This window comes from Lactuca saligna, chromosome 2, assembly GCF_052625555.1.
Source record: "Lactuca saligna cultivar CGN05327 chromosome 2, ASM5262555v1, whole genome shotgun sequence".
In the NCBI taxonomy this organism is placed as follows: Eukaryota; Viridiplantae; Streptophyta; class Magnoliopsida; order Asterales; family Asteraceae; genus Lactuca; species Lactuca saligna.
In genome coordinates this window covers 122,165,820-122,178,052 of record NC_136418.1, presented here as the reverse complement: position 1 = coordinate 122,178,052, position 12,233 = coordinate 122,165,820, and the positions used below count along the sequence as shown (strand labels likewise).

The window sequence follows — 12,233 nt, the reverse complement described above, 5'->3', positions numbered from 1 at the left end:
GGACCCAGATCTATCAATTGTATATGTTGGATTCAAACAAAATCAAGTAAAAATCAGTTGCATGGCGGCAACTCGGCGAGTCGGAAGAACGACTCGACGAGTTGGGTCGCGAGTCCCGAGTTCTTCAGTTTTATCAGTGTCGAGTGGACGAGGTGAGTTAGAGAGTGGACTCAGCGAGTTGAGGGTGAACTCAGTGATGGAGGGACTCGGCGAGTTGTTCATCAACTCGGCGAGTCCAAGGCAATCTTCTTGGGATCAAGAACAACTCGTCGAGTCTGTTCATACGACTCGGCGAGTCGGATGAAGATTGTCTGAGTTCTTGGATCAAGGGGGTACTCGTCGAGTCGATGCCAGACTCGACGAGTAGCAGTGAGTAAAAGTGAAAAGTGAGAGTAGGACTCGGCGAGTTGGGTGGCCCAACTCGGCGAGTCATCCCAAAGGAGAGTTGACTTTGACCTAGGGTAAAAGAGTCATTTTACCCCAAGCGCAGTGTTTAGTATTTGATTGAGTGTGTTTATGGACTTGTAGCCGAGGAGATTCAGGAGTAGCCGCCGTTAGCTTTCCGAGCCACACACTCAGCAGCCAGCTTACGAGGTGAGTTTCCTTCCAGTAGGAACGGGTCTAAGGCCACAATGCCGGCCCGTTCAGTTAGCAGTAGTTTCCGGATTTAGGTCCGATGCAGTAGTTAGTATGTTCGATGCCTTCGTGGTTCGAACAGGATTTGTGTGCTATGTTTTATGTGTTATGTGTTCCGGGCCACGGGCCGATGTAGCATGTCGTATATGTGTTATGCTAGTTGATGTGTTATGCTATGCCATGTTCAGCCAGTCAGTTCCGGACTTCGGTTCGATGCAGTTAGTTCCGGACTTCGGTCCGATGCAGGGGACAGGGTCCCAGTCAGTTCCGGACTTCAGTCCGATGCAGTTAGTTCCGGACTTCGGTCCGATGCAGGGGACAAGGTCCCAGTCAGTTCCGGACTTCGGTCCGATGCAGTTAGTTCCGGACTTCGGTCCGATGCAGGGGACAAGGTCCCAATCAGTTCCGGACTTCGGTCCGATGCAGTTTCCGGGCTTCGGCCCGATGCAGTGGGCAAGGCCCAATATGTGTTTATATGTTATTGTATGGTATGTGGTAGTTTGGGGGAGCTCACTAAGCTTCGTGCTTATAGTTTCAGTTTGGTTTCAGGTACTTCCGCAAGCAGAGGGAAGAGCTCGGGGTGACAGCATCGCACACACCACAGCATAGCTTTTATCCTGGGGATGTCTTTTGATGTTTTGGATTGATGTAGTATGATACAGTTTTCCGCACAATATTTTATTACGTTTTGGGGATTCATCGCGTATGTTTTATGCTATGATACTTATATTATGGGTTTGATTATATTGAAAAACGAAAATTTTTGGGTTGTGTTTTTGGGTCGTTTCAGAGAGAGGGAGAGAGTGCTACCAGGAGAAAGGAGCTGATTGTTGCTGAAAATCACGAAGCCTAGCAGAGAACGAAGGCGGCGGCAACGGTCAGCGAAACGGTGATAACTCCATGATTTTTGATAAGAGTTTGTCGTCGGCAGATTCGATGGCGGCGGTCGGTGAAACCAGATCTTGTCGCCTTCTTCATATCCAGTGAACGTGATTGGAAAATGCTAGCCTTCTACTTCAGATCCGGTAGAAACCTGGTCGTCAGTGAAATGATATTGTGAAATATGATATCGAGTGGAGATATCTCATCGGAGGCGACTGATTAACATGTAAATGTGTTTTTGTTTCTGTGAATTCAAAGCTCATATTCATATATTCAAGTCCTCTATCCTCCTTCCATTCTCACCTGCTAGACTATCATTCAGACTATCATAAATGAAGACAAAAGCCTTTTGACAAACAAGTTTAGTGATGAGTTGAATGATTTCTACTTCAGATCCGATTAGATCCATCGAAACGAGATATGATGGCTACTAGATGAGATTCGGTGACAGTGGTCGATGTAGCAAGATTAGGTGATGGTTCGGGATGAGTGGAGGTAGATGAAGGAAAGGTGGTGAACAAGAATATCTGGAGTGTAGATGCGACAGTCTGGTGGTTCTGGCGGTGTTACAGTGGTTCTTGTAGTGGTTCGGTGGTTCTGGCGGAGTAAAACACCATGACTGTTTATGATTGTTCATGCTCCATGGTATGATCGATATGAGGGTATCGATGGAGGGATTACTGACATTACTGAAGCGAAACATAAGAACAAATGCGAGAGTTAATGATCAATTTCCCCCAAATCGACACTGTAGGAGATAAAAAAAAGATTACATAAATCATTGAAATCAAGAAAAATCATTATGGGGGACCAGACTGATATTTGAAGGTCAAGAATAAATTAGGGGAATCTGAATCCATCAAAATACCTCAACAGTTTATGGGTTTAGATCCACCATTCTCTCATGGCTTCTCGATAATCATCATGGCTTCTCGACCAACTTCTAAAGCTTTGCCTAGTTACCAAATCCAGAGATCTCTATGTGCTCAAACAAATATTCAAACCCACCAAGAACAATACTAAAGGACTCTCTGATCTAATGGGGATTGATATCTTCATTTCAAATGCAGATGTAGAAAAAGAACCACCTCTCGTCACTGCAAACACATCCTTTCAATTTTAGTACTTGGTGGTGGTATTAGGTGGCAATGGTGGTCTGCGATTGGGAAGGAGGCGTTGAAGATGGAGATCGCAACACCTCTATAATTTCAGACATTCGAAGGAGGGGTTTAGGGTTTTGAGACGAAATGATTTTGTGATTGACCAGGGATATGGTTTTGTAGGGTTTAACTAATTAAGGATAAATTAATTGAATTTTTTTGTTTACCATAATTAGATATACTAAGTTTACCATTATACCATTTTTTAATTTATTTAATAATTAATTATTTCTTGAATTCTCATTGGTGCATATATGCACATAATATTTGTTAGAAACATTTGAACCTAGCTCTCTCTCTTTCTATATATATATATATATATATATATATATATATATATATATATATATATATATATATATATATATATGTTCGGGTTCATTCAAGACCATATTAATTTTGTGAGACCATTCAGATCAAATCTAAAAATAATTTTAAAATGCAAAATAAAAAGAAAAATCCAAATTTTTTTTTTAATTATTATTTTCGAAACTTTATTTAACTAAAAATAAAAAATAAAAAATAAAAAAAATACCGTTTTTTTGAAAAATACGTGAAATATTCTAATAGAATATTACACTGTATATATTCTAATATGATTTTTAGAATGTTTTGAATATTCTACTAGATTGCCAGATATATAAAATATTCTAAATATTCTACTAAAATATGTAAAAAATGTATTTTTTTGTATTTATTTTTTATTTATTTTTGGAAAATATATATTCCGAAAATAATATTGGAAAAAAAATTCGAAAATTTTCAAATATTTTGCATTTTAAAAATGTTTTTGTTTTATCTCATAAATGAGTAACTAAGATTGCGTCTCACGGTTTCATAAAATTAAGTCGTCTCACATGAACTTAACCATATATATATATATATATATATATATATATATATATATATATATATATATATATATATATATATATATATATATATATATATATATATATATATATATATATATATATATATATACACCCACGAAGAGTTTAGTATGGTTTCGTAAAGATGTCAAAATTTTGAAGTTTTGTTGATTCCTACCCTACACAACCACCATCCACGACACGGGCTGATTTTACCAAGTGGGAGCTATGTTCCTACTCGATCAGCGTTTCATAATTTTCACATTGCACGAAATTCATATTTAATTATTTACATCATCCAAGTAAATCCAAACAAATGTGGACATGATATTTTCGGTTTGCCTTACCTTCGCTCATTTTTTGTGGTTTATCATGGTGCAACTAATCAATATACGGCTTGATTATATAAAACGTTACTTATGCATTTAAATGCGATATTTCATAAGTCTATTACCCCATGTATTAATTAGTTCTTGTCAAACTACTGGTTAAGAGTAATTAACATCCTACCCATGCAAGTGGTGGACCACAGTGATGAATGACCAAGGGTAACATGCATACACACTTACAGTAGCAGGATCAACCTTTTTCTATCAACTATGATTCTCATTACTACTTATGATAAACCCTTCTTCTATTTTGTTATCAGTCACATGGTTATGGTGATATCGAATCTAGAAGTACGTAAGCAAAACTCTTGACTCCGTTGGGTATGTTTGAGTCATGTTGAAGACTCAAGATAAGTAAGAATATTTTAATATCATGATGATGAGACTTGTACAAGACAGCAAAGATTGTTTGGATGAATAATTTGACAAAATTGGCTGCATTCTTAGACATTTTATCCCAAGAATTGGAACTATCTGCCTCAAAATATTATATCCAAACAACCCAAATATATATATTATGTGAAAGAATAGATTTAATTCTTAGGGTTGGAATAAGTTTTTTATAATAATGGTAGGTAATTGTCATATTCATTTGGAGTGTGGGTAAAGGTATCTTGTTTATTAGCTATTTAATCATCCCAAGAAAAGTGATTCATATTTTAAAACTCATATGTATTATTGCAAGTTTTAACATTTTGTAATTACATGCATCATCGTAACTTTTTTTTTCTTGACTGGACTTTTTAGTTAACGTTAATACCTACGAATTAGACCTTATTCAAATAATCGTTTGAAAAAACCATTTTTAAATAAGTTTGGATAATATTTTGTAACATTCTTGTATAGTTATGACAAATGTTACAAAAACCTTTAAACCAAATAATATTGAATATAATACGTCTTTGCAGCGAGCGTTTGAGAGTACAACTTTTACATTTTAATAAAAAAATTGTTTTAAACAAAATGTTTGGTTTGTAACTAATAATAACGTTTAAAAAAAAAGTTCAAAGTTTAAAAGTTACTCCATCTAGCATTTAAGATTAAATAATTGAGTTTTTTTAATCAATTTGAGAGTTATCCAAATATATAAAAGAGATGTTCTTTTATTTAATTTTGGATATTTTAAAAATCTTTTAAACATATATCAATAAAAAACTACATGTCAAACTATAAATTATCATATTCTAGCTAATTTTGACAAATGCGTCTAATATAAAATCAAATGTTTGTTAATTTCCATACCAAAGAAGTAGTAAAAGTTTAATTACTACAATTATTAGGTGACTTTGGATAAAAGAACGAACTTAATTAAACAAAAGGATAAAGTTTTGGATTTTGGTAAGGTGTCGATGGAGTTTAAAAAGGACAATAGGATTTGTTGGCTCAACCCCAATAACACAAATGGAATATAACACTTTAGCAAACTAATCTCTATCTAATCAACTAATCATGTACCATAAAGGACCATAATTTTATATATAGATTATAGAATAAATATCCATAATTCTCGAATATATATATATATATTAAAATTGTACAAAATTATATAGACTGGAGAATGGAAACTCGAAAGTGGACCCTATTTTGACTTTGTAAAACTGTTCAAATTTAAAATCCAAAACATGCAGATTATGGAAACTCAACCAATCACTTTCGATAGTTTTTATCGAAACAAAACCATACTCACTCACTCCTCTTCCTTTTTCTTCTTCTTCTTCTTCTTCAACAACTGCAATCGTTGACCTTTTTTCTGCAACTTCAATTTAAACCCTTTACACATTCTGTAAAACCATTTAATTATCATCACTTCACCCAACGATTTCTGCTGTGTGGGGAATGGGTAATCGATACGGTGGCCATTAATGATGCTTCGGAGTTCTGACACCTCCATTTCTCTCTCTCTCTCTTTCTTTCTTATCTCTTGCTTTTATACCTCTTCAATTACCAAAAAACGTAAAATCATATCTCCATGCACTGGTTTTCTGACACCTTATGACTTTTCTTCCGCCATTAACGCACTCACCGAGCTTCATGAATAAAAACGAGCGTCCATCACCATAACCTTTGTGCAACTCGAATTCCATGGCGAAACAGGTGTTGAAATTTCTTGCTCTGTTTTTCGTTGGTTTTCTTCTGTCGTTTGGATATGTTGAGTGTGTGAATTTGGATTCCGCTACGAGTTTTGGAATTCTTTTAGAGGTTAAACGATCGTTCACTGAAGACCCGGGGAGTGTTCTTAAAGATTGGTCGAAGAAAAACCAGAGTTTCTGTAACTGGTATGGTGTTACCTGCGCCGGGAAGTTATCTCAGGTGGTGGGGCTCAACCTCTCCGGTGCATCATTGGGCGGCGGAATCTCGCCGTCGATTTCACTTTTACAGAACCTGCTCCACCTTGATCTTTCGTCAAACCAGCTCTCTGGTCCCATCCCACCTAATATCTCCACTCTCAGCTCCTTGTCCTCTCTCCTCCTCTTCTCCAATCAACTCTCCGGCCACATTCCGCCGGAGCTCGGTTCTCTCTCTAACCTTGTGGTACTCCGTATCGGTGACAACCGCCTCACCGGCCCTATCCCACCTTCCCTCGGTGGCCTCCAGAATCTAACGGTTCTCGGTTTGGCGTCGTGTTATCTTTCCGGGGAAATACCACCGGAGCTAGGAAAGCTCACGAGCCTCGAGAATCTGGTTATACAAAACAACGAACTGGAAGGACCCATCCCGCCGGAGATTGGTAACTGTTCGAGCTTAGTAGCGTTCACCGCCGCCGTTAACCACCTTAACGGTTCAATCCCAGATGAGTTATGTGATTTGAAAAACCTCCAAACTTTGAACTTGGCAAATAATTCGTTATCCGGGGAGATTCCGAGAAGAATCGGCGAGATGAATCAGTTGGAATATTTGAATTTGCTCGGGAATCAGCTCGAAGGGGAAATTCCGAAGTCGGTGGGTCTGCTCGGGAATGTATGGAATCTTGATTTATCCGCGAACAAGCTTTCTGGTGAAGTTCCCGGAGACGTAGGGAACATGGGTCGACTCCAATACCTTGTCCTCTCAAACAACAGTCTTTCCGGTGGTATTCCGACGACGATATGTTCCAACACCAGCACCACCATGGAACACCTGATGATTTCACAGAACATGTTTTCCGGTGAAATACCCAAAGAATTGGGAGATTGCATTGCTCTGAAACAAATCGACTTCTCCAACAACACACTCAACGGAACAATTCCGATCGAACTTTTCAAATTAACCAATTTGACAGACATCTGGCTCAATAACAATACGCTCACAGGTTCTATTCCTCCCGCCATAGCTAATCTCTCCAATCTCGAAACAATATCTCTGTTTCAAAACAAATTCAATGGCGAATTACCAAAGGAAATCGGGATGCTTCAGAAGCTCCAGATTATATTCCTGTACGAGAATCAATTTTCAGGAAGAATCCCACTGGAGATCGGAAACTGCTCGAGCTTACAAATGGTTGATTTCTATGGGAACCATTTCAATGGTGAAATTCCGGTGACATTCGGGCGGCTCAGCCAGTTAAACTTTCTCCACCTGAGACAAAACGACCTCTCCGGCGAAATCCCTGCCACGTTTGGTAACTGTCATCTCCTCACCATTATAGACCTCGCCGACAACAGTCTCTCCGGCGGAATTCCGGCCACCTTTGGGTACCTGCGATCGTTAGAACAGCTCATGCTCTATAACAACTCTCTTCAAGGCAATCTTCCTTTAGAGCTAACCAGCCTTACAAATTTGACTAGAATAAACATCATAAACAACAAATTCAACGGAAGCATTTCTCCTTTGTGTAGTTCGAGTTCGTTTCTCTCATTTGACGTCACCAACAACGAGTTTTCCGGCGAGATTCCGGCGGAATTTGGGAATTCACGATTCCTTCAGAGGATACGGCTGGGACGGAATCGGTTCACAGGGCGAATCCCTTCGGAATTGGGAAAAATTAAAGAGTTGTCCCTCTTGGATTTGTCTAGTAATTTACTTACAGGATCTTTACCACATGAGTTATCGAAGTGTAAAAACTTAACTCACATCGATCTAAATAACAACCTTCTTTCGGGTCCAATTCCGGTATGGCTCGGAGACTTACCATTGTTAGGGGAATTGAAGCTCTCATCCAACAAGTTTACAGGCTCGATTCCGTTGAGTTTATTCAACTGTTCCGATCTTTTAGTCCTTTTGCTTGATTCCAATTCCATCACCGGAATACTGCCTAAAGAAATCAGCAAGCTTTCGTCCATCAATGTCCTCAACTTGAACAACAATCAACTTTCCGGCGAAATCCCGGATTCCATCGGGAGCTTAAGCAAGCTGTATGAAATCCGCCTCTCCGGAAACAATTTCTCCGGTGAAATCCCGGTTGAAATTGCAAACCTCAAGAATCTACAAAGTGTTTTGGACTTGAGTTACAATAACTTAACGGGAACAATCCCGGGGTCAATCGGGACATTATCGAAACTCGAGGTGCTAGACCTGTCCCACAATGAGTTGACCGGGACCATTCCGCCTGAACTCGGTACAATGAGTAGCTTGGGAAAACTCAACCTCTCTTACAACAATCTCAATGGAAAACTAGACGACGGGTATTCAGACTTACCGGCCGATGTTTTCATTGGAAACCACGGTCTTTGTGGGCCGCCTCTTGACGGTTGTCGGTTTCCAAGAAACCGGCAACCAGGGCTGAGTGAAGCAGCAGTGATCACAATCTCGGCTATTTCCACAATAGTCGCGATTGCACTGATGTTTCTCGCAGCCTTGTTATTCTTCAGAAGAAACCGGTCCGGCTTTGTAAAAGCTGGAGATGGGTGTAGCAGTACAGACTATTCTTCGTCGGTTTCATCACGCGTGCAAAGAAGAACGCATTTTTTCAAACGAGGCTCCACGAAGCAGAATTTTAGATGGGATGACCTAATGGAGGCCACGAATAACCTAAGTGACGAGTTCATAATCGGTTCGGGCGGGTCGGGGACAATTTATAGGGCCGAGCTTTTATCCGGTGAGACTGTGGCCATTAAACGGATACCGTGGAAAGACGATGTGTTTCTTGATAAGAGTTTTGCAAGAGAATTGAACACGATCGGTCGGATAAAACACAGACGATTAGTGAAATTACTCGGGTATTGTAGCAACCGAGGAGCAGGGTCGAACCTATTGATTTATGAGTACATGGAGAATGGTTCGGTTTATGATTGGTTGCACCATGAACCACAAAACATCAAGAAAAAGAAGACCCTTGATTGGGACACGAGGTTAAACATCGCAGTTGGGTTAGCCCAAGGTGTGGAGTATCTTCACCATGATTGTGTCCCTAAAATCATTCATAGAGATATAAAATCAGCTAATGTTCTTCTTGATGTAAACATGGATGCCCATTTAGGCGATTTCGGGCTTGCAAAAGCTATTCACGAGAACCATGAGTCTTCCACTAACGATTCCTTGTGGTTTGCAGGGTCTTATGGATACATTGCTCCAGGTATTACAATAAATATCTCTACTTCTATAACGTTTGATATCAGATGACTGAAGTATTATACAGTTATATACAGTATACTGACAATGTGTTTTTTTAACAGAATACGCGTATTCTTTTAAGGCGACTGAGAAGAGTGATGTGTACAGTTTGGGGATTGTGTTGATGGAGTTGGTGAGTGGGAGGATGCCGACAGGGGGGACGTTTGGTGAAAATGTGGATATGGTGAGGTGGGTGGAGTCGCGAATCGAAATGGAGGGACCAAAACGTGAAGAACTGATAGATGAGGGGCTGAAACCGTTACTTCCTCATGAAGAAAATGCTGCTTTTCAAGTTCTTGAGATTGGGCTTCAGTGTACTAAAACTGTTCCTAGTGAAAGGCCATCTTCAAGACATGTTTGTGATCTTATTATGCATGTAGTTAAGGATGGAGTTTCGAATGCTGAAAAAATGAGTCGTGAACCTTATGTGTAGTTTGGTAGTGAATTTTAATGAAAATGGGTGTGTTTTGAGTTTTGACTGATTGTAGATTATATGAAAGGTTTATTTTGTTGAGTAATATCATAAGCAACGAGTGTACATCATTAAAAAATCACTTCTATTGGATGATAAAGGATTAGCAATGTCACTTGTATATTGTTTATAGTTACCGAAAATTATACTTGTTTCTAAACTAATTTTTTCACCATATTGTCTAAGAGGCTAGGAATCCATACATTTATAAAAGTCGTGTTACATTTTTAAAAACTTTATTTAAATAAATAATAATAAATTAATTTTTCTTATAACAATATTTTAAAACTTAACGGTATCTATTTCCATATACTTTGTAAATCTTTATAGACCACAAATAATTCTTAACTATTTGCAAACCATAGGCCATGTATCTTGAACGAAATTAAATACGCCTATATGCAATCTATTGAACAATAAATCTTTATTTATTAAAATTTATTATTATAAATGAACATTCTTTTCTTTATTTATCAATTTTACTCGGTTTAGTTTTCTATTTATTGATAACAAACATTTTATCTCATTCTTTCTAGTCAATCAAACATTCGTGTGTTTTGACACTTAACTGATGATTTATATTTGATGACATGTATCTAAAGCTTCTAAGGTCCATTTTGTTGGGTTTTGTGATCATCTATTGTAAAGCATTTTTTTTCAAAAATATATAATATTATGACTCATGTGCATTAAGAGCTGCATCTTTTGATGGATTTCAACATATCAAAAATAATAAAATGTGTATGACAACTTCTCAAGGCAAAGCCATGTGTGTCAAAGTACAATGATTTATTCTTACAATCACAAAAGCACAGAATTAAGTAGAGAAGAAGAATGTCATGAAACACAAACTTTATAATGAAAACTGCACTCTAAAGAGACCGGACTCCAAAGATTCTTCATCATGCTACTCATCATCTTCATCTGTGTGTAAGAGATTTGGATATATTAGATGTTTGCAACAAGAAATAAGAAGCTTTAAATTAAATGTCACTTATTTTCAACTAGTATTTAAATATATATTACTTCTATGTTCTCATTTTTCTTGTGTGCAGAAAGCAAAACATCAATTGAACAAATCATTATCCTCTACCAAGATTGTCCCTAGGGTAATGAAGTAATCTACTCTCTTATTGTAACATGTTCACTGAATAAAGGAGCAATAAGTAACAGCAGTTGCAGAACTTATAAAATGAAAGAAAAACATTGTAAGAAAGAAGGAAACTCTCTGTAAAGAATATGATTAACCCATTTCATGGAATTCAGTACTCTAAACTCGAACAAATTCTACTCTCTTAATTGGGGGCTTTTGTTTTTAATATGCCCCCTTAAACATAACTGATAGGAGAGCATAGGGCTATGTTTGTTTGCAAATGTGAACAGATAAATGAATAACGTCTTTCCAAACTCGAATGCAGAATCGAAATACATGATATTATAAAATCCACAGATGTAATTGTACAGATGGTGATCAGATAGACAAATTAGGTTAGGGTTAGGTTTAATACCGAAGTAACGGCGCTCATTAGCGGCTTTGGCTTTATCGAGCATTTTATCGAGGTCTTCTTGAAGCTGAACGTCCCATTTCACTAGCTGGTTAGCGAACACCACACCTAAACCCATTCCCAGGACATGCTCCCATGGATCTGTAACAGATTTGAATTGAAAGGACTCATTCGATTGATTTGATTACGAATCAAAGAGAAATTAACAACTTACGCCGCATATAGGGGAGTTTTCGTAGGGCGTTGGAGTACATCTGGGTGCCCAAACCCAGTAAAGCTCCGATCATCGTCGCTGACGCCGGCATCTCTCTATTTCTCTCTTGCGTTGTCTCCCTCTCTCTTCGTTCTGATTTTACCTCTCGGTTTGACGATATTTGTAACTAATAATTTTGTCAAAAATCATAAAAGCCCCCTCTAACTTTCAAACATAACAAAAGAGCCCTTGAAGTACGTATGGAGAATGAAGAGCTAATGAAGACAAAATTGCAAAAATGGTCCCTGTGGTTGTCAAATTTCTGCAGTTTTGGTCCAAAAAAGTTTAGTGGTGTATCAGCGGTTCAATTTCGGATATTTTGTGTGGTTTTGATCCTATAGTTGTTGACATTTATATGTAGTTTTGGTCCATACTCCAACTGAAATGACAAATCTATCCTTAAATAATTTTCTTTTCAATTTAATTTAATTTCTTTTCTGATTATTCTAATTAAAAAAAAACCCCAAACCACCCCTCTTATCCCTTCCGTCTGGAGCTTTTCTCTCTCTCTCTCTCTCTCTCTCTCTCTCTCTCT

At 37.9% G+C, this 12,233-nt stretch overlaps 2 protein-coding genes across 2 annotated transcripts; one reads left to right on the top strand and one right to left on the bottom strand.

The window, feature by feature from the left end:
- The first annotated feature begins 5,599 nt into the window (after positions 1-5,599).
- On the top strand, positions 5,600-10,055 carry GSO1 (Leucine-rich repeat transmembrane protein kinase). Its single transcript, XM_078980022.1, has 2 exons — positions 5,600-9,430; positions 9,531-10,055. Exons 1-2 carry the CDS (start codon positions 6,022-6,024, stop codon positions 9,899-9,901), a joined length of 3,780 nt encoding a protein of 1,259 aa, XP_078836148.1. The 5' UTR covers positions 5,600-6,021; the 3' UTR covers positions 9,902-10,055.
- A 574-nt stretch (positions 10,056-10,629) lies between these two features.
- Positions 10,630-11,808, bottom strand: LOC145031464 (excitatory amino acid transporter). Its single transcript, XM_078980021.1, has 3 exons — positions 11,660-11,808; positions 11,449-11,586; positions 10,630-10,864 (listed from the first exon to the last, which is right to left on the bottom strand). Exons 1-3 carry the CDS (start codon positions 11,748-11,750, stop codon positions 10,848-10,850), a joined length of 246 nt encoding a protein of 81 aa, XP_078836147.1. The 5' UTR covers positions 11,751-11,808; the 3' UTR covers positions 10,630-10,847.
- Between the last annotated feature and the right edge of the window lie 425 nt (positions 11,809-12,233).

What these genes read in the sequence shown, in the direction of transcription:
- GSO1 (XM_078980022.1), top strand. Translation starts at nt 6,022, where the DNA reads ATGGCGAAACAGGTGTTGAAATTTCTTGCTCTGTTTTTCGTTGGTTTT. An exon ending in TTATGGATACATTGCTCCAG is followed by an intron (nt 9,431 to 9,530) that starts GTATTACAATAA and finishes TTTTTTTAACAG; the next exon opens with AATACGCGTATTCTTTTAAG.
- LOC145031464 (XM_078980021.1), bottom strand. Translation starts at nt 11,750, where the DNA reads ATGCCGGCGTCAGCGACGATGATCGGAGCTTTACTGGGTTTGGGCACC. An exon ending in AAAACTCCCCTATATGCGGC is followed by an intron (nt 11,587 to 11,659) that starts GTAAGTTGTTAA and finishes AATCTGTTACAG; the next exon opens with ATCCATGGGAGCATGTCCTG.